General features: G+C 38.7%; 1 protein-coding gene across 1 annotated transcript in view; it reads left to right on the top strand.

Moving 5' to 3' along the window:
- Positions 1-22,658, top strand: part of TMEM87B (transmembrane protein 87B) — a 31,416-nt gene extending 8,758 nt beyond the window's left edge. Inside the window, exons 4-20 of the mRNA XM_072141215.1 lie at positions 240-341; positions 2,282-2,317; positions 4,303-4,326; positions 7,678-7,771; positions 8,506-8,567; positions 9,328-9,511; positions 9,607-9,706; positions 10,703-10,796; positions 11,103-11,178; positions 12,147-12,251; positions 12,332-12,390; positions 14,743-14,846; positions 18,162-18,232; positions 18,316-18,386; positions 19,364-19,416; positions 19,939-19,969; positions 20,050-22,658. Coding sequence (XP_071997316.1) covers positions 240-341; positions 2,282-2,317; positions 4,303-4,326; positions 7,678-7,771; positions 8,506-8,567; positions 9,328-9,511; positions 9,607-9,706; positions 10,703-10,796; positions 11,103-11,178; positions 12,147-12,251; positions 12,332-12,390; positions 14,743-14,846; positions 18,162-18,232; positions 18,316-18,386; positions 19,364-19,416; positions 19,939-19,969; positions 20,050-20,091 — 1,308 coding nt within the window. The 3' untranslated portion in view covers positions 20,092-22,658. The remainder of the gene's footprint in view (positions 1-239; positions 342-2,281; positions 2,318-4,302; positions 4,327-7,677; positions 7,772-8,505; positions 8,568-9,327; positions 9,512-9,606; positions 9,707-10,702; positions 10,797-11,102; positions 11,179-12,146; positions 12,252-12,331; positions 12,391-14,742; positions 14,847-18,161; positions 18,233-18,315; positions 18,387-19,363; positions 19,417-19,938; positions 19,970-20,049) is intronic.
- The last annotated feature ends 206 nt before the right edge of the window (positions 22,659-22,864 follow it).

The following is a 22,864-nucleotide window of genomic DNA, read 5'->3' as shown; positions in this document are numbered from 1 at the left end:
AACATGAGGTACAGTGCACAACCCATTTGAAATGCACATTGTGGCTCTAAAAGCTGCTTTTTTTTCGGGTCTCCCAAGCAGGTCTTACTGCAGAAGAATCAAACTGTTATTATTCTTGTGTTTTCCCAATGTCACTTCATATCACCTTGTAATAACCCAGACATTTTATGTTTTTACAAATGTTTGTTTAAAAAATACATAAATTGCATCTTGGGTGACCTGTATTCTCTATGTTTTAGGAGCTGAAATTAGAATATCCTAAGTTATTCACTGAAAAAAATGAGGAAAACTCTGAAACGTTTGATTGTAGCACATCAGGGCAGCCCTTCTCTCTGCACAATGTAAGTATTCCTTATGCTCCATGTCTGAGCTTGGTTTGGGCTTTATTTGTGTAGTGCCATCATATTTTGCAACGCTTTACAAATCATGGGATATATACACACAAACAAAATAAGACATTACAGATCAATAACATTGTTACGTTAAAGAATGCTGCTGTGCATCTACATTATGGGAGAAGATGAATAAAACGCATTCATTAAGATGTGTCAAAATCAAGTCCTGAAATAATGGCAGTTACCGCCAGTAATTGAGATCATTTCCCCCTCTCGCGTTACCTCCACACCAAGGGGACGTGAAGGGCAGCGTGGCTGGCAGCAGAAAGGGGCTGGTGCTGGTGTTCCTGCTTCACTACAGCCAGTAAGCTTTCATAAGTAAACATTTTGTTTACGAAAGAACACAAAAAAAACTGTGTGCTGCATTTTCAAGACATGGGGAAATGTTTGGTAAAAGCTGTGCGCATGTTTTGGTCATAAACGAAGACAACTAATAGGAATTGAAAAGTATAACAGTCTTAAGCTGCACCAGATTTGTCATCCAGCATCAGACACTGAAAAATCTGGTTTGACTGACTAGTCTAAATTTGCGCTTACTGTGAGACACTTTTGTTTAATCTATCCTATTGTGTTACTGGATATTCTACTTCTCTGTGACAGAACATTCTATAACAGACACCAGACGTCACCTGGGAACTCGAGAGTAATCGCAACAACCAAGAGCTGATAATCCTCTCAAGTATAACTTGTGAATGGAGAGCTGTTACTTCTGCTCAATCTTCACTACTATAGGACTGTAAAACATGGGTGTCCTTGGAGTCCCTAGAAGTGAATGAAATACAGCTTGCACATGCACACTTGCCCTCTATTCACATGGAGCAATTTAGCCCATTCACCTGCTTGCAGGGGGTCCCAGTGTTTGGACCCCAGTGATTGGTCAGTTATCCCATATTCTTTTCTCAAACAACCATTTTGTGTGGGAACAGCTGGCTAGATGGTGGTTGGGGAAAGAACAGGTTAGATATTTAGAATTTCATCATTATTTATTATCTGACCCTTTTTCTTTTTCCCATGATACCTTGCTCCTTTGGAAAAGCATGCACTTGCAGTCAGAGGAATGACTGTTGAAGGTGTTTTGGGATTTTTTTATTTTTACAGATGAATGAGATTTTTAAAAGTGCACCTTCTTGGCAGCAAGTCTTCATTACATCTACTGGTCACTTGACCCCTGAACTAAACCAAGTGTTTGGATATTGTGATATGTTATAGTCTCCTCATCAAAATAGTTGTCCCTCAGTGAAGAGAACATCAGTCATCAGATACTATCCATCTACTGTAGATTATATGGTGGAATGGAGAATAGGGTAGGAATATAACACATTATGCCTTCTCCTTCTATGTTCCTGCAGTGTAAAGACATTAGGAAGGGAATGATGTCATACAGAGGCGTATCTAGGAGCAAAGCCATAGCAGTCTTCTTAATGAGGCCCCCCCTACCCCATCAGAAAATATGCATTTTTATATTCTTGCATATGTGAGTTACAAACACACATTTATACAGTAATGCACACACATATAGAGCATATACACACATACAGTTCCATATACAAACATACAGCATATATAAATGTACAGTACAATACAGTATATATACACAGTACACTGCATACACATACAGCCTGTACACATCATCGATACAGCTTATATACATCGCATGTTATATACATGTTATGCTGTACAATGTGCAGCATAATATTTATATAATGTTGCACATCCTCCACTCTTTAGTCTGTCAATTTGGATCTTAAGACCCCCTGACACTGTGGGCCCCATAGCAGCTTCTATTGCTGCTACCACTGTATTTATGTCCCTGATGTCATATCATTCCACTTGTAGAGGTCATTTGTATTAGTTATTCTAATTTTTGATGTTTTATTTTTTAATAGAAAAAGCTGGCCATTTCGGAGCGCATTCCGAATCAGGTATGACATTTTCACGGCTTGATTATGATTTCTGTTTTAGAAATGATGACCTATTGTTTGAATAAGTCCTAATATTATGATCAATGAGGGTCCAACCGCTAATCCTAATAAAGTTCAGAATACGCTGCAAATATGCAGTGGTGCCCTCTGCCTTCCTCTTTGCATAGCATAGCTTTCCTGTTTGATTGCTGTGACCATTATCAACATTTGTGAGGGTATTGTAATCTACCCTAGAATAAAGGTAACAGCCACTTATCTAAATGTCCCATCAGTCTTGTGAGTAGCCATATAATCATTAGAATGCTAGAATGTTGCTTCTAGGACTGACTGCACCCAGGTCAAATGTATCCGTGACGATTTATCTTGTACTTGGGGTTGCTGAACTTACCATTAAAGTTATGAAAAAAATATAGAGCAACAAATACACAAATAACCTCATCCCCAAAATTAATTAGCCCTACTAATTGTTGCCATATCACTGGAGAATAACTGAAAATAGATACGTAATACATTATAGATGAGGACAATTAGATTGTATCTGTTTTAGTAGCATATAGCCTATGTTACACCAAGGCATGGGAGTAGGTAGCCTGTGTGACTTTTTAGAGCTCTGTTCAAGAGAAGACTATAAATATTGGCACAGATAACTCTACTCCGAAACATGCCTATATGGCCTGATGGGAGTGGTGGCTGGGTTGTATCTTCCATACACGGCCCAGAAACAAATCTGGTCTAAAGCCCCCAAAGTTTTTTTTCCCGATTTAAATATATAAAGAAAATCAATCTAAAATATTATTGAACTGGTATCGCGACCCGGACATTCTCCATAAACTCTATCCTTCAATCCTCTAGAGTTGTGATGACCTTGGTGTCTCCCTCTTTCAGATCTTTTGTGAGTCTGATTCATGTATAATTCTCTACAGGCGTCTTGCTCATTATATCCAAATGCAAAAGATCAGGTTTGGGGGGGAAGTGGGGACAGGGAACAAATAATAACCAAGTGGTGTTAAATCCCTCTGATCCTAGCCTGCAGTGGTCCCCCACTTTTTATGGTATACGCATGGGGTTAAGAACCTCAAAACATAATAGAAACTAATGGTATCCCCCCAAGGAAGAAACTGGAGGGAAAAGAGGAATAACCAAGACAGTGTATGGAAGATAAAACAAAATTATTTTATTGCTTACAAAAATAAAAATGAACAAGACATGTAAACAAAATACATACAGTGTGGTGATGACACAGAAAGAATGGCGGTCAGAGCCGAGGGCAGTCAAGGAACCTGAGAGTATACATTATGATGGACTATGTACAAAAAGGGACCCACTAAAGTGCTGGCTGGTAAAAGATACCGTGCCCGGCCATAGACCAATAATGTGGGAATCTACCCAATGTTGACTAAAGTCCTTACCAGTTTGTAGTAATAGCAAAGTGTTCCACTGCCTGGGATGAACCGCCCGCCCCGACGTGCGTTTCGGCTCAGGGATGAGCCTTCGTCTGGGGGCGTCTTGCTCAAACTATCATACAGGCAGTTTTGCATAATAGAATAGACCGGAACCCACTGACTTCCATCCCTCCTTGACCATCACAACCTTATCAGTGATATAAGAAGTATGGCAAACCTCACAGCTTCTATACATGAGTTGTGGTCATTGTAGGATGCCTGTAGCAGAACTGTAGCCTACCCACCATGAAATGGCTACGGTTGGATCTTCCCATGGGTATCCTACCCTATGTGGACTTATCACGGCAGGTGGGCATATGGGTCGATTGCCCGTTTCTTATATTTTTATATTGAACTTTATGCTTTTGACTGTTTTTGAGTTTTGAATCTCTTTTACACTGTTAGTTGTTTGTTATTATGAAACCCGTTATCTGGTCCTAAAGACACGTGTGTGAAATGTATGTGTTGTAAATGGCATCTGACATAAGCTTAGTCTATAAAATGTTTTGTATTTAGTAGTAAAGGTTTTTTTTTTTCTTCCAGAAACCTGCCCCTTTCAACTCAAAGGTAAGAAAATGTAGTGTAGGGTAAATTTAAAAACAAAAAACAAAACTGAGGCTGGTTCTTTCACTACCAGATGGATTTTAAACAAATTTATTTGCAAGTTCATGAGCCAAGAAAACACACGTATATTTGACATGTATTTTGACATTGCGTCTATGTCCAAAACCAAAATCTCTTTTGGATTCGTTCAAAACCCAATCACCCGTTTTAAGCTGGAAATTAAAAATTATAACTGCCTACAAAATTTTGGGTTTACATGCATTTAAAAAACTGCACTCCCCAAACCCTATGAATTGCAGGATGGGCATTGACAGCTATGATCTTCATACAACATTTATGCATGCTGGTTTTTGTTAAGTGCCTAAAACATAAAGTGGATGTCTGGGAACAAAAAAAAAAGTTATATATGATTGGGTCTTTAGAAACAATTAACCACTTATACTTTCTTCGCTCCCTTTAATTTTCGATGCCAACTGCTCTGGCAGGGCCATCCTGACCACACAACTGTTACCGTAAAAGTTTCAGGCTGTACCGGGGCTCCTGGTACCACAGGTGAACCGAAGCACCGGAGGAGTTATAAGAGGTTTATTGTTTTATAGACCCCCATATATAAAACATTTTTTTAAATTCCTGCATAACCCCTTTAAAAGTTTAAAAGAGAGACTTGTGTGTAACATATATAAATGTAAACTGCAAATAAATATATATGTATGTATATATATGTATGTATGTATATGTGTGTGTGTGTGTGTATATATGTACGTACGTACGTACGTACGTGTGTGTGTGTGTAAAAAGAAAATGGCAACAATCCAAGATTCAATGCGAAAAAACGTACTGATTTATTCCAATATGTGCCAAGCTACGTTTTGACGCCTGGAGCCTTTCTCAAGCTTTTTATATATTATAAAATATATATATTTAAGTGCATTGCATGTTGGGTATGGGCATTCAACTTCAAACACTTCAACTTCAAGCAGTTCTTAAAAGCAAAAATTTAATAAGCCACATGCATCCTGAGGCCTGAAACCTGGGTGTAGCACATGGCTAGGTACAGAGGGTTGGGGGTAGCGCTCTTCACCCATCTCCTCTCCATAGAAAGCTCATTGACCACGCTGCAAGTCCGAGTAAATAAAGGGCACATTTTGCTCAACATTACTCCCCTGAGTTTATCCACTTTATCCAATAAGAAAGGGAACCATTTCTCACTGCATTCTGTCACATGATTCCATGCTACCCCTGTGCTACTTTTTGGCATCTAGGTTGAACTAGTTAAAGGGAATCTGTCACCAGGAGACCCATTTTTAGCTCTCCCCAGTCCCCACAGAGCATAGTACATACACTGCCAAAGTGTTTTTGTATAAAAAATAGGTTTTACAGAAAAAAAGATATGTTATATTGTACCTTTCATTAGCATCTGCTGTGTGACTAGGCAGTTGCCAATTGGGAGGGTCTGGTAAGGAGCAGCCCCCCCCCCCTTGGGAAACATGTGACCTTTTCAAATATATGAATAACTCCCCACACTCGGGATTGGCTGTAGAGGAGCAGGGGGCGTTGGCAAGCCAAGTGATGGGTGTTTTCATATATTTGAAAAGGTCACATGGAGAAGCTGTTCCCCAAGGGTGGGGGGGAATTGCTCCTTTCCAGACCCTCCCAAAAGGCTACTGCCTAGTCACACAGCAGATTCTAATGAAAGGTACAATATAACATATCTTTTTTTCTGTAAAACCAATTTTTAATACAAAAACACTTTGGCAGCGTATGTACTATGCTCTGTGGGGACTGGGGGAGTGCTAAAAATGGGTCTCCTGGTGACAGGGTTCCCTTTAAGGTAGTAATTCTTTCAGATTACTTAATAATTCAAACCTATTTGTAAATTTTGGCTACTCAAGGTTCCATCTGCTAGTAGTGTAGACTTGTCCCGCCATAGAGAGCGAATGAAGAATAACCAGATCAAGCAATTAGGGAGATTTATTAATCTGTCCACAACCACAAATTCTGTTGTACTTAAAAAACTCTGCACCACATTTATAAAGGGTTTAAGACCGTTTTTTCCCGCTTTTCTGTAAGCCAACTGATAGGAGGTACTTAGTACAACTAGAGTTGAGTCCCCTCCATACAAGGTGGGTGTTTGCTGCATCAATCAGACAACCTAGGGTGTCTGAAAAATATAAAAAAAAAAATTAAAATCACCACCCTTTCCCTAGAACTGATCTAAAAATAAACAGTAAAAAATCATAAACATGTCCGTTCTATAAAGATAAGTAATGATAAACATAAGTTATTCCCATCGTTGAACCCCGTAATGGAAAATGGTGACCAAATTCATTTAAACCGATCCGACCTCTTACTAAATAAGAGGTCGGATCGTGTATCTTGTGTGCTGGCAGTTGGCCTTATTCATTAGGGGTCATGCCGACACACCCCCAGCATGCCCCTGCCAGCGGTCACATTGTAGGAGAAGCTGGCAGTATCGCATCGCTGCCGGCTCTACGCGATGCGGCCGCGCCACACTAACAGCTGCTGCGGCCGCGGACTGCCTGACTCACATTCCCGGCCGGCTTCTTATTTAGTAAGAGGTCGGATCGGTTTAAATGAATTTACTGCACTTACATTTAAAATAAAAATGGGTAGGGAGAAAGGGGCTGGGGGGAGGATTATGGGGGGCACATTTGGTGGGTGGGCTTTCCAGGGTGACAGGTCCTCTTTAACTTTTCTTTTAAATGTGCATTAAAATAAAATTTAGTATCCCCGTGATTGTACTGACCCAAAGAATAAAGGAGACCTGTCATTTGGGGCGCACAGTGAAAGCTTCAGAAACAGACTAGAAAATTGAGCAACTGCTTTTTTTTTTCCACCAATTTTACTGAATTTGGATTTTTTTTTTCCCAGTACACTTCATGGAATATTAAATACTGCACTATGAAGTGCAATTTGTTACGCCTAAACAAGCCCTCACACAACTCTAAACAAAAAAGGGGCTGATCTGGGACTAAAAAGGGACTAAAATCTGAAAAAACACAGACCATAGCCATTAACCCTACTGGATTCTTTATGCACCTTCTAAACTTTTACCGTTCTGAACCCAAAACCAGAGGGCCACAAGTCCAATATGAATGAATCCCTGTTGGGACATACCATAGTAACGTTAGTGTTATAGTTCCTTTACCATTAGGTGTGATTCCATTATCACTCTGCTGCCCAGATTTTGCTTAGTTTTCCACATTTATCTGCCTTATACAGCTATTGTTAACAAGATGGCTTTAAAGTAAATGACTTTGTAAACTATTTAATGTTAAATATAAATGTAATTTTTTGGGGGTAATGATGCTAACAATATATCTGTGTTTGCAGTTGCTGGATGTTGTGGCACAAACCCAACAAGATGGACCCTACGCTTTTGCAGTCAGCGTGTCTTCAGATTCAAAGGAGAAATGGAGCTTAACGGGTATGGAGAGAAGTGTCTGTAGTGCTGGAAATACGAATGCCTTATGACCCTCTTATATTTAGGCTGGTGAAATTTCTGGCTTGCTCTCAGCTGTTTCTGTCACTTTCCATTCTTGCACGTAGGTGTCAGCACACTCCACTCCTGCTCCGATTAGTAAAGTAGTAGATGTCTTTTCACCCTAATTTCTTTACAGGGAAACAGTAGCCTAAACTAATTTCACATCCGTTTTTTTTTTTTTAAAGAAAAATTAAAGAAATCTCCAGCAATGTAGACTCCAATTAGGGAGATATATAAAAACACTTGTTTGTTTCATTGCGTGGGTGTAGTATAAATTCGTAGTAATAACCTAAGGGAGAACAGAAACAGTCCTAAAGGGGACAAGGAAAAACATAAAGGTTAAAAAGAGGAATTTTTTTCAGGATTGCACCTTGGGGAAAATAATATATTTTGCAATGGTCCTGAAGTCTGGTAGCAACAAAACAGTTGGACCAGACATCTATATTTTGGGGGAAGGCGGTCATATAATTTCACCATAGGCTAAATCACATCTAAAGAAGGATGGTTCCATAGATACTTACATAGCAGTTTCAGGTTCCCCATGTTGCAGTATTGGCTTTTTGGAGATGGGCATCCATCGTATATTATAATCTAAGGGCTCACATGCAGTGCAATAAATAAATGTCATAGGATGGTGTCCAGATGTGAGGAATGAATTTACCTTTTCTTCTTGATAGTTACTGCTTCAATGGAAGGTCCTCATGGTTATATCTCCGCTTCAGAGTGGTCATTAATGATTGTAAGTAAACTTTCCATTTGTATGTGTTTTGCAGGATGAGTGGGTAAGCTGATGTTTTACTGACTCTATTCAGTCATTCATCTTTATAGAGGGATATTTCCTCCTTGGAAATCTACCGGTTTATCTACCGGATCTCAAGAAGGGTTGGTGGGATCTGCAACCTGTGGTCTCTCCTGCTGTGGATGAAGAGGGGGCAGTGTTTGTCTGGTTATGTGTTGACTTTTGCTGGAGTTTTGTTGAATAAATCAACACCTATACAAAATTACAGGGAAATTGATATATCACTAAGCATTAAGTAATAACAATCTTCTTTGTTCAATCATCAGTTAAAACTTAGATTTAAAATGGCAACATACATTGAAAAAATGGTCTGCTCGTAGTAAAACAGCATTATATACGTGCAAAGGAAAATAATCGTACAGAATCTAAGGTATTGGCGCAATATTTAATATTGGCAGCGCAAACTTCTCAGTCACAAAAAGCAGCATACTACAACTGGGGGAGCAAGACCCACATCTATTGTATTTGTCATGCAATAAATGAGAGCAGCCCAGAATACCACAGTCATTCAGCTTCTACTCGCAACAAAATATGACTGGTAATTGGAAGCAACACAGTCTATAAAAATGTGCTGATTCTGTTAGTTTTGAGAACATCTATATTTGTACAGTGATTCCTTTTCTCTCACTTCGTTTACTTTCTGTTTAGCTTCTGAATAATTCATGTCAGTATGTCATAAGTAATTCTTTTGTCTTTGTAGTTCTACATGGTGATGTGCATTATGTACATTGTGCTTGGACTGATGTGGTTCATCTGGTCTGCCTGCTATTGGAAGGACCTGTTAAGAATCCAGTTCTGGATCGCCGCAGTAATCTTTCTAGGAATGCTGGAAAAAGCAGTGTTTTATGCAGAGTATCAAAATATGAACAGCACTGGGGTGTCCTGTGAGTGTCTATATATACATATTTACTATTGTTGTTGTTTAGTATATAATTGTATTATAATTGAGTTACAGAAACTTTTTTGTTCTAATTTTTAGCTCCTGGTTTGCTGATATTTGCAGAGTTGGTTTCTGCTGTCAAAAGAACACTGGCCCGGTTATTAGTGACCATTGTCAGCTTGGGATATGGAATAGTGAAGTAAGTGATTATAATGCAGACCTTTTTTAGCTGTTAAACTCAAGTTTAAAATCCAAATATCTGGGCTCCCCACCAATCACATGAACAGGTCCACTACCATGTCTATAGAATCGCCTCTTATTCATTTTTTGAGTGTATCAATCGTAGACAAAAGTCTAAAAGTTTCATGTTCCATTAAGGTGATATCCAATTAATACATTAGCTCTAAAACCATGCCCTTCGATCCAAGTATATACTGCATCCTAAGCGGCAATCCTAGTACAGGAGAGGGCTCTCATTCTTTTTTAACTCAAAGGTTACAGGATTTCCTGATATATTCATTTGTTCAAACACTAGTTCTTCTGAAAGAAAGGAATGGCACCAGAGTGTAATAAAGGACACACTTTTGTACTTCAATGAAGTTTTATTCTGCTCTCAAGAATAAATGGTAAAAATGCCAAGATCCTGTCCACCACTGATTTCCTCTTGAAGGCTTCTTTCGGGGGGAACTAGGGAGTGGGATAGTTGAAGAGAGATGTGCTACAAGACTATGGATGATTAAAGTCTGTCCTCATGGCCCACTGGTTACTGGGTTCCCTTGCCACCTTTTGTTTTTGAGAATCCTATTGGCTTGTAAGTTATCTTTTCATTAGCATATGAGAGCTAATAAATGTCAGATCAGATAAATAACATATATCCAGTACTCCATACTGTTGGCTTGCACTAATCTTTATTTTACTCTTGGAACAGGATCCATCAATTCATACAAGTTTAAGGATTACCCCCAACACACAGCTTACCATATATTAAAATGGAACATGAGACACAATATATGGCAGCCTAAGTATCTGATTGCTGCAGGTACCATCAGTCACTTAAACTGGGATCATCAGATTTTTCTCCTCACTTTAAATTCAGAGTACGGAAGGGTTTAAATGAAGCATATATGATATTTTTGTAGCCTTTTAAATTTATTGAATGTTGAATTGTCCCTTCTTTGTTTTTCTCCCTCCTCAGGCCAAGATTAGGAGCAGTCATGCATCGTGTGGTGGGAATGGGTGTTCTCTACTTGATATTTGCCACTGTAGAAAGCGTTATGCGAGTCATTGGGGTAAAATATATATATTTTTTTATCTACATGAGGTTATAGGATTTGAGTGAGACATTTCCACTTCTTGTATACTGCCTCTGCTGTACGTTTGCATTGTGCCTCCAGTAACGAAACCTTATTTACATGCAATAAGAAAAACCAGTTAGCCAAATGCTAAGTTATAGGATTTATGTAGTCAGTTTGCAAAAACTTTTGCCTTCCTAGAGATATGTCAGTACAGAGGTTTTTTTTTTTTTTTGCCTGTAAAGTTTACTATTGGGAAATAAGTTCAGTAACACTCAACTTTTCAATTGTATTTCATTCCAGACAAAAGAATCTGATTTGGTGTTGTTGTCAAGTATCCCGCTGGCTCTATTGGACTCTGCATTATGCTGGTGGATATCCTTTACTATAAAACCATATATTACAGCCGCGGTCCCTGGGTTATGTACAGGATAGGTTCTGTAGGTTTGTCCTAAATTAGAATTTGTATGTAAGTTAGACCTGTATACCATATTTTTCGTGTATTAGCCGAGTTATTCAGTACAAAAAATATGCTGAAATACCTCACTTCGGCTTATACACGAGACAATAAAAAAATAATCTTGCATACTCTCCTTCCAGAGTATGGCGCGGCTCCTCTTCTGTCTTCTCCGTGATGCTCCCGTCACTGCGTCTCCTATTCTTTCTTCTGTATGCTGTAACAGCCGTCATAGTATGCGCCGGCTGGCAGACTACTAAGGGGGGGGGGGGGGCTGGCTGGCTCCTAAGGGGGGGGCAGGCTACTAAAGGGGGCTGGCTGTATACTGGGAGGCTGTGACCAATGCATTTCCCACCCTCTGCTTGTACTCGAGTCAATAGGTCTTCCCAGTTTTTGGTGGTAAATTTAGGTGCCTCGGCTTATACTCAGGTCGGCTTATACTCGAGTATATACGGTATTTTATAATTGTTACCCCTTACAGAATTTTATTATGGTCTCTGTGACAATTGTATTTTAAAAATGTTGGATTGTTATAAGAACCAGGATTAACAATAAAGCTTAATTGCAGACTCCTTTGATAACTGTATAGTTGATTGTAGCCTTGGGCTAAAGTACAGTAAATTACCGACATCCAGAGGACCGTTTGTAACTAGGGGTCGTCTGTAACTCTGGATACTGTATTTACTTGAATGACCCAAGTGGTGTCTGACCATGTTGTTAGGGCATTTTAGTTCTGTATTACTAAGTTGAGGTGATACTGTGCAGCATGTAGTGAGGTTTCATATGTAAATGTAGCTATGTTGTAATCTATATTTTCATTTGTTTATCTCCATTCTCTAAGATTTATTAATTTTAATAGTTCTGTTTTTCCTTAGCTTATGTATACATATTTGTAAGTCTAGCACAAACAATGAAAACTCTAAAGTTAAGAAGGAATGCAGTGAAATATTCTCTATACAGACACTTTACCAATACTTTGATTTTTGCTATATTAGGTAAGTTTTGTTCATGCTCTGTATATTTATAACTGAAAATTGTATGTTTCTTGTAATCTGTGCTGTTTCTTTTTATTTAGCTTCTGTAGTCTTTATGGCCTGGACAACTAAAAAGTTCAGATTGGCAGATTGTCCATCGGTAAGTAGAAGATCTGCCAGACTCTTGCATACCTACAAAATAAACTCAGCTTAGATCTAAAAGAGGCCACATTTACATGTATACAGTATATCCATTAAGAACAGTCTTTTCTTGTGTATGCAAAAAAAAAACTGTTTGGGCTACAGGTTTGTGCAGAGTTCTGCTCCAGAGGTTGAATTAACAATTGTACAATTATCATAAATGCTTCTGCAGGCAGAGTGTCTCATAAGTTGTATAACTTAATGTATAGACTTTTTCCTGCTGGATGCTGCCCTGAACCATGACCGGCCGCACAGCAAGAATTGCAGTGCTGCCAGCAGGGTCCTGTATAGTGTAGACATGCACTCGGGAAGAGGTGAAGCTTTCGGGAAGAGAATATCACGGGGAGAGGTGGAGCTTATGAGAGAAGGGGTGTGGCTTCCTACATTACAGGGCTGTGTACAATACATGAAGTAGTGAAGCTTTAGCTGTAAAGTTTTGAGTTGGAGGAGTGGAGATTGACAATTTGACAGGGGGCGTGACTAATGTCTGACTACATGTGTATACACAGTGGGGGAAATAAGTATTTAAATTATTTGATTTTAAGTTTTTCCACCTACAAAGAAAGTCTGGAGAGGTCTGTAAATTTTATTTTACACTTCAACTGTGAGTTACCGAATCTAAGAGAATTGTTTCTCGTGGGAAGGGGATCAAATAAAACAAGATTGTAAAATTAAAAAAAATATATATTTATTTCATGCAATAGAATGCTATTTAAAGAAAATCTCCATTACTGTCATGGAGCGATGAGGGGTCCAACAGATGTCCCCTCATCACTGAGACCCACATCGATCAGCAAGTGAGGCCTTATCCTTTGGATAGGGCCTACATTGAATTTGTGGGAAAAGCCCTTTAATTGCTAATAAAAAATTAAAAATTGGACAGAACCTTGGCACTAGTCTGTAAAACCTATTTTTTTTAAAAAAGGGGGTGCTTAATGACCGGACACCACAATCATACTAAAGGAGTGCTTGCTTAGAATGTTATTTGTGTTATGAGTTATTTGTGGCTTTGTCCCATGTGGGACTACTGAAAACCAAGCATGTGTACTGCCTTCAAATAGTTCAGGGGGTATACTGCATATGGGCAGCCTAACAGCAGGATCCTATACTGTGACACAGGGTAGATATAATCAGCCCCCTGTATCGGTAGTTCTCTAAAATAGCCCTCATACTGAGCACTGTGCACCTGAATGCTGGGGAATCCTGTAATGTGACAGATGACATCACCAGGATTTCCTGAGCAGAGGGGCTAAGAGACCTGCAGGAAAGACCTGACTTGCATCTTCTCTGTATGTCTGTGGGTACATATCAATGATAAGCCATCTAAAGGTAACTTCCCATACAGTGTAATTCCTGCGAAATACACCCCAGTGATAGGTCTGCAATACAAATAAAAAAACAAGAATTGGCCACAATTTTGCCACAGCAGGAGAGCAGAGCTCACCATTTGCATTTCCACACTGTGATCCACAGAAAAAAGTGACATGTTTCCACTGCAATGAGTGTATACGATTATCATAAATCCCATACATTATACTGCTACTGTATTATGCTGCAGATTTCCTACATGGAAATTTTCTGCTGCAATTCTATATGTAATACGAAACATGCGAAAATATGCTGTTACCACTAGATCACTGTTATGTGTTCTATATATAAAACAGAGAACGCCTATATAATGTGTGATATGCTAACTGGTGGCTGTGTTAAAATATAAAAGTCTAAGGAATAAATAAAGCAAACAACATTTTTAAAAAGTGGTATTTTTTGGGGAAGGGAGTCACCAGTGTGCCCATCCACAAACCACACACACTGTACATTTCAGTCCTCTTTATATTTGATTAAATGATGGCTCTTTCCATGGGATCAGAGTTGGGATTTTATTGATAACTCTGTTCCAGTCATGGAGGCAGAGAGCTGAGGTATACAGTCAAGCCAGGCGCACAGCCCTTAGTATGGTATGTGGGGAGGAGGGTCACTGGTGGCCGGTTCCCTTTAATTTTGTGACAAACATGGAGAGGGAGAGAGAGCAGTGCAGAGGCTCTGCTCTCTTAGATTGGGTGAAATGCTTTGCCAGCATTTCACCAGATCTCTAGGATAGTGGTCAGGAGGGTCTGGTAGTGCTGGATCCTTTTGACCTTCAGACTATTAACACAGACATTCTTTGTGTATCTTGTAGTCTGAAAACTACGGTACTCTGATGTGTCACAGCTTGTCTTATTGTAGACCACCTTACATAAGTGTAAAAAAATACATTAGTGCTAGTTGTCTTCTATTTGTATTGACTATATTCCCCTTCTATCTTATACAGGACTGGATGGAGCTCTGGGTCGATGATGCTTTCTGGAGATTCTTGTTCTCTGTTGTATTATTGGTTATTATGTTTTTGTGGAGACCGTCTGCAAACAATCAAAGGTGCCAACAATTATTTTTATTCTCCTTGGACAATCTACTAGGAGACTGAAACACAGTTCCCATTTAAAATTTGCATATATTTATTATAGGAACAAAGTTTATAGAAAGATAGCAAGCATCCTTGTTTATATTTTACCAGAATCCCTGTTCCCCAAACGTTTCCCGAAATCTGACGACGTTATTCACTGTGTGCGCCATCTGACAGTCCCCAGTTTTCTCTATCCCTAGAGAAAGAGCAGCCTTGACACCCAAATACATATTAAATGAATTCTTGCTTGATCAGCAGATCTCTAGCTAGTGTATACCTACTCCGCCCTCCAATACTTTAGTACATTAAGAGCACAAGTGCTTTGGTAACTTTAGTGGAAATGGAACCAATAACCAGCATTACACACATCCACAAACTGGAACATTGTAGACAGGAATTCTTTTTTCAGCTTGGCATCTGACTTATCAGAGATTTTTCTGTCAGCCTAAATGGAGGCGAGGAGGTCCTGGTGAAGGTCTCTTAACGTGAGCTAGGAAAGGATTCTTGAATTTTGTGATCTTGCTTGGTTCCATTTTGTGTCTCACTGGCTTAGAGGCCGTTGGTACAAACTGTCCCTGCTTGAGCAGCCCAGTCAGACAGACACCACAGTTTAACAGTTGTTTGATAGCAGCATCCAAATCAGTAGCGAACTGTTAAAACAATGCTACTTCACAGTACTTATCCAACTCCAGCTTCATGGACACAGCCAACTGCTTCATGGCTCTGGTTTGAGCAGCAGAACCGACACGGGACACAGACAGACTGACATTGATGGCAGGTCAGATACCTTTGTAGAAAAACTCAGCCACATCTTCTTGGAGACAATCAATATGTAAATCACATAGGTTGGGGATACATCACAGGCCTGGGTTTCATTGACAGGGAGAGCAGTCAGAAATGCGTCACCAAACTGGTACTTCATTGCATCTGCATAAGTCAACCTCTTTATACAGCTTTACTGTATCTATGTGGCAAATAGAAATAGTATAGTTTCATCTTCATTTCCGTTCCATCGTTCAAGCCAGGAAGCAGCACCACAAATATAGCACTCTCCTTGATACTCATAACATTGCCGCTGCAGTTTGGCTATAACTGACTGCTAGATGGGTCTGCTCATTAACCACTCCTATCTGCCTCCTATATTTAAAATCGTACCGAACAGAACAGCGCCCCAACATGTTTCGCCAACTCGTGGCGTCCTCTGAGGGTGACAGAGCTGTACTTGGGTGGTGGAGGAATTGGGAGCCTTGTGACAATAACAACCTAAAGTACAGGCAGTCCCTGGGTTACATACCAGATAATTTCTGTAGGTTTATTCTTAAGTTGAATTTGTATTTAATAATTGTTGGTTCAAGTTTGTGTGAAGTAAAAAATTTTTTTTTTTTTTAAAGACGTTTGAAACCTTAAAAAAAAATTAAAAACATAAAATACAAGCCCCTAATTCAACACCTTCCCGTACAAATACTTAATAAAGTATAGGAAACACAAATGGAACCCCCCCCGCACATATTTGATATCGGAAACATCTGTAACAATATGTATAATTAAACAGAATCGTTACACACTCTAAAATAAGGCCACTAAAAAGAACTCTTCTTGCAAAAAAATAAGCCCTTAACCAGATTTGTCAGCCAAAAAAGATATGCATCTAAAAAGATGGTGATGCTAAAATGAACAAGATTTTCTCCAATTTAGTTTTTATTCAGGAAAATCAAATAAATACATGCTGCGTCTGTAACAATCTGTTTAATAAAACAGAATCGTTACTGGAAACGCACAATGAACGCTGTAACAAAAACCAAAAAAAAATTCTGAAAAAAGATCATTTTTAATTAATAGCCTTTTAAAACAAAAGTGATGATTTAAAAATGTTACAAGCTCCAAAATAAGACCACTGAAAATAAAAACGCTTCTCACAATAAATAAACCCTTAACCCAATTTGTTAGCCAAAAAATAAAAAAGTTAGGCATTTGAAAAGATAGTGACAATGTTTTCACCAAATTTTTACTCTGTAAAATTGGGAAAAAATAAATCTATATAAATGAGGTATTTTCATAATCGTGTCAACCCATAGAATAAAAATAATATACAGGCAGTCCCCTGGTTACGTACAATATAGGTTCCATAGGTTTGTTCTTAAGTTGAATTTGTATGTAAGTCGAAACTGTATACTTGTAGTTCCAGACAAAAAATTTTTTTTGCCCCAGTGACAAATGTTGTTTCAAAATTTTTTGCTGTAATGGGACCAAAGATTATCAATAAAGCTTCTAACAGACACCTTACAGCTGATCATTGCAGTCTGGGACTATAATAAAGCATCCAGAGAGCTTCACCAGAGGTCAGAGGGGTCTGTCTGTAAGTAGAGGTGTAATTAAGTAGGGGGCTGCCTATACTATTTTTATGGTATGGGGATCGGCCAAAGAAGCAAAACAGAAAAACTTGCCAAAAAGTGTCGATTTTCATTTCCTCCACCAACAGAGAGTTACCGTATATATACTCGAGTATAAGCTGAGACCCCTAATTTTAACACAAACTGGAAAAACCTATTGACTCCAGTATAAGCCGAAGGTGGGAAATGCATTGGTCACAGCAAATATTACAGTTTGTGGACCGCATCTCCACTTTGTTTTAATTCCTATAAAACACCTAAAAGGTTAACAAACTTCTCAGACAGTCAGTCAGTTGAAAGCTGAGCAGGTTTTGGCAAAAAATGGGGAAAAATGGCACCCAAATTCTAATCCTCATAACATTCTAGTAAAATATGTGAAATCTTAAAAAAACATGCCAACATAAGGCAGACATTTGGGAAATGTAAGTTATGAATTAATTTGGGTGCTTTGACTATCTAATTAAAAGATGAGAATTTAGAACTTTGAAAATAAAGACTTTTTCAAAATTTTTGCCAAATTTTGTTTTTTTCCTAACTAAACATAAAAGATGTACTTCAAACTAGTTTGAAAATTTGGATGACAATGTTCTACGAGAAAACAGTCTCAAAATCCCCTGGATATGTTAAAGCGTTCCAAAGCTACAACCACTTATAGTGACACAGGGCAGATTTGAAGTCCCGGAGTTCAATAAAAATACTGATTATTTATCTGCAATGTGAGTGCCGAGTTAATACATTGTGGACCTTGTCGAGCTCTTTGTATGGAAGTGTATGTTCAGTCTACTAAGACTACAAGCCACGTCAGTTTCTCCCATACATACTACAACAGCTATTGGTACACGATGAGCCTGAAATGTCAAATTCCCTGTATGATATTTCTGCTACTGTTTACTGCAGGTATGCCTTCACCCCCCTCATGGATGATTCAGATGATGAAGTGGAGGAATTTCTTGTAACGGATCACATAGGTGAGTTAATGTTCTGCTCTGTTATTCTCCTCTCACCATTGCCCTTTTATTTTCATAGTTCTAACCTATTGTATTCTTTGTAGCTGAAGGCATGAAGCTTCGAGGCACAAAAACTGAGCCTAATGGAACCTCTAAACCTAATGCTGCTAGTGCTGTGAGTAGCTATTTGAAATATTAACTTAACCGATTGTTGAACACCTGACTGCTCTAAGCAGGGCCAGCGGAATTGGGCAACACCAGTAAAGGCGCGGGGAAAGACTGGGGAAAGCTCAAACATGGAGAAAGTAAAATCTTCTAGAACATTCCTTTTAAAGCCTTATGATTCCTCACAGAGGCCAGTACTGGAATAGTGAAGGCATCTTCCAGGTTTATCACGTCTCCGAGCAGACCCTGAGGGAGGAATAGAGGGATGTTTCTACCAAAATCTACCATAGGCAGGTGGAAAAGTGTAGAAACCAAACATGTCTGCAATGTCCATGGTAGTAAATATTGTACAGCCAGTAAATATTGAACTTGGGTTAAAGGACTGCGCCAACTGTCCCCTAAATGCCCTGGCGAGTGTGCAGCCTCACTTATTGCCATAATTCCAGGACTTGCTACTGCAAGTCTGCATAATTGTTGATAGGATGTTTCTAAAAGCTTCTTGTCTAGCGGACTGGAGCTTTCAAGGGTGGCAACATAGAAGGTGCTTTCATGTGACAGTTCCAGTGTGGAGACTCTCTAACGGGCCAGCTTTACAGAGTGGGTCTTCTCCTATTTATGACACGGACCATGTTGAATTTATCCCCTTCCCTGTAAAAGGATTTAAACTTCCCGTTGAATGAGCGGGCAGTTGGTATTTCCCAGCAATCAGAGAAAATCAAGGCGTTGATCCATCATGTTCATTTACTACGGGTCAAGAACAGGAGAAGTGTAAAATGTATAAGGTCGTGGTTAGAAAGGATATTACTAATGTGGGAGGTTATCAACCACAGGAGGGAACTTTTGAATCTGAATATGGTCCAAGCTGCTGTAGGTGCTTCTGGGGTGGGAGGAAGATACCAACCATAGATGTAGCTTATGCATTTAAACATACGTTCCGAATACTTCCAGAATATGACCATTTTATTTCCTGTTTTATCATCTGTCTAGGATGAAGATTTAAAGTGGGTGGAAGAAAATATCCCATCTTCTTTTGCTGATGTGTGAGTATCACTTTTATCCTCTTCTTAGGTGTAGTGGAAGCCATGATCAGAGCAGTCAATGCGACATTAACAGGCAATCTGTCAGCAGTTCTGAGTATATAAAGCTGCACATAGTGTTGCTTATTGACCATGGACAGCTGTGTTACCATACTTTTGTGTGTGTAGCTAGTAACAGCAGCAGTACTTTGCAAAAAGCAGTGATATTCCAGGACTGTACCTGGATTTGGAGCACTTTGTTGCTCTGCGGAAGCATGGCTTTTGTTTGAATACTACAGCAGTTACGCAGGGGAAGGAACTGTGCTGTGTTCAGTGATGAGATCTGACAGACCGTCCCTTTAGGTAGTTTTAGATATGAAGATGGGCTCTCTCCATTGCCCTGTGGTCTGTGTGGCGTGATGGTGGGTTCTGATAAGTTGTTCTGGTAGAACAATGGCCCTCTTTGCTAAAATTAGTTTAGCCTGAAATTTGGGTGAATAACTTAACAGTTGTATTACATTTATATTTTTTTAAATTTAATTTCAGAGCACTGCCAGTATTACTGGACTCTGACGAGGTAAGTTAAAACCAAATAAGGAGTCAAATGTAAGTTCTTTAAATGTTTTAATAACTTTTCATTTTCTATTGGACATGCAGGAGATCATGATGACCAAATATGAAATGTCTAAAACTGAGTGACATCCTGATTGATAGCTTCTCATCTACAAACTGTGAACTGCTCCACCATGGTGGCAACATTGGTAGAGACTACTTCAGTGTTGAAGACTTTGAAGAGTAAACTAATGTATGGTGTGTTAATCCTATTCTAAGAGACTTCTCATTTTTACCGTTCTTTGAGAGAATTATTTAAAAGAAAAACGAGTGTGAAGAGTCCAAGTCGCAATTTTTTTTTTTTTTCCACATTTCCACGAACCTCGTGGTGCGTTTTTGTATGGATAATGGATGCTCAGTCTTGGCTTGTGTGAACTCCATGTTCTTCACCATTTGACATGCTGTGGGTGACATGGTGACCCCGTGTCATCTGCAGTAATGCACAAAGTTACTGCAGGTGTCATTGGAATCATCTTAAAGTCATAAGATCCCATGATCAAGCCCAGACACATTTTTGTTATGTTCTTCCATTCTGCAGTATCAGATCTCTTATTTATTTGATTGCTTACATCATAATTTATGGTTTATTCATATTATTTGCCTTAAGAAAACAAGCACATTTTGGGCATGTGGAAAGTATTGCACATGAGAATTGAAGGAGGGGTTGTCTCTTCTAATATGCATACATTTTTGTGATGCAAATTGCCTGTTTCTAAATATGCAGAGATACATGTCTATATTTTCCAAGAACAGTTATCACCCCATGCTAATAAAGTTTTTCACTACCTTTGTACTCATGGAAGATGAGTTTTATGGCTAGATACAATTTTGAAATGAAGGTTTTTGATTGTAGAGGCTTCCCCCTCCCTCCCCATGCTTTGCTTTTCAATGGTACCAGCTGCTTTCACTCTTATGAGAGCAATAACCACATTTTGGCTTTTTTTAGTGCAGATTTGTATGCAGGTACATAAAAACTTGCATGATATTATTTTGTAAATATGAATATGATCAAAGAAGGATATTATTCTAAAGGATATGTATCTTTTGTCCAGTATTTTCTATTTTGCACCAAAAAAAAGGTTCCATTGTCATACATAGTTCAAAGGGGTTACTTGTATATGTCTTATTTCCTATCCCCAAAATCGGTCTGATCATTGGGGATCATCTGACTGCTGCGGCCCTCTACCGCTCACCATTGGTCCATAGTCCACCCGTTAAAATAAATCTGCACCTGACCTTAAGTTTTATTTTTTTTTGAAACTGGTGAACATAGCCTAGTATAACACTAGAATTTTTTCATTGGTCCCTAGAGTTTAGATGAGCAGGAACTGACATTTGCAGTCCACTTTGTACTGTGGGGTTCATAGCGACAATAATAATCCATCCAATCCAGTTTTGTCCCTAATGCAACATCCTTTAAATGTAAAGGGCCGTCTATATTGCTGCTGCTATTTAAAAAAGGAGAGGAAAGCAAATTCATGTGTCTTTGTTCCCCAAAAATTGTTGATAAAGGTAAAATAAAAAAGGCAGCTCTGCTTACCCTAGCGTTCCAAGATTCCTGACTTTGGGGCACATTTGTACATTTTATGGCAAGGTTTGGTGTGGTAGGGATTTATGTATGGCTATTGAGAAATGTTTGAAGTATGCCTGAATATCAGAATATTAACAGTGACCACAGTGTAACCTGGAGCATGATGGACTATCTTGTAAATGGGGACCCTCTAGATCAAATAGAAAATTATTTTTTTAATGTGATGGACTATATTCAGGTTGGTCCCGTAAAGGAAAGTGATAGCATAAGCATGTTGCTTATTGCAGTTTTTTAGATTCCAAAAGAAGGCCAACCACCTGGTATGATTGTTTAAATTTTTTAACATGGTTCATTACAGATTCTTACATTGTGCAGCCCTTAAAAGGCATCAAAGACAAGGTCCATTAGTGTTCTTTCAGATGTTTCACCTTAAAGTATCGTATTTCACATACCAACTATAGTGTCCCGGATGGGAATTCGTGTATCATAGTGGAATAAGATGCAGGTAGTCCTTGCCTCCCTGTAAATCAGCAGTGCTGTAGGTTAATCATTATCATCATGATATATCCCAGATGTACAGAGCCCCGATGCACTGTGAAATAGACCTCATAGAGATATACATTAGTTGTCAATGGACCTTGTCTATGTAAGGCCTTACACAGCATTGCACTGTGCTGAATAGTGACCTGCGTCATTGGGTTGCATAATATGGGACATTTCAGGGAACTGTTGTGTTTTTTTTAATGAAAAAACTGCAATGAAGTCATATGATTTTTCTAAATGGCACAATCCCACAATGTATTAAGCCCTAAAAGGCACAAATGTGTTACAGAGATGGCTCTGTACTCCTGTTAAACAGGAACAGATCTATTGCTAAGCCTACTAGACCATAAAGATGTCCATCTACCTGCACTATGACTATGGAAAAACACAATAATTTTATGTTTAATGTTTATTTAAAACCAATTGAAAATCTTTTTGATACTGAAATGTTTGTTCTTTTTAATTGGAGTCTGAGAGATGGGCATGTTGATTCTGAAGGAATTTCTTTACTTGAAATGTAAGTCTGTGTAACTGTGCCTTACAACTTATTCTGACTTTGAATAAAACTGTTTATATGTTTTTTTTTTTGTTGTGTCATTTAGTGTGGATAATAAGACACACAGTTTACCTTACTGGGTTATTAAAGCTTACTCATAACCAAGTCTCATGCACTTGTTCTAATTGTTATAGGTTTTCGTGCAACAAAATGACATCTGTTTTGTATTATGTTAAATAATTCCTCATCTCCTGTAATTACAGGTAAATATTTAGTGATTTCATAGTGGT

The sequence above is a fragment of the Engystomops pustulosus genome, chromosome 3, assembly GCF_040894005.1.
Source record: "Engystomops pustulosus chromosome 3, aEngPut4.maternal, whole genome shotgun sequence".
Lineage (NCBI taxonomy): Eukaryota > Metazoa > Chordata > Amphibia > Anura > Leptodactylidae > Engystomops > Engystomops pustulosus.
The sequence above is the reverse complement of the archived record's forward strand: the minus strand, read 5'-3'. Positions and strand labels throughout refer to the sequence as shown.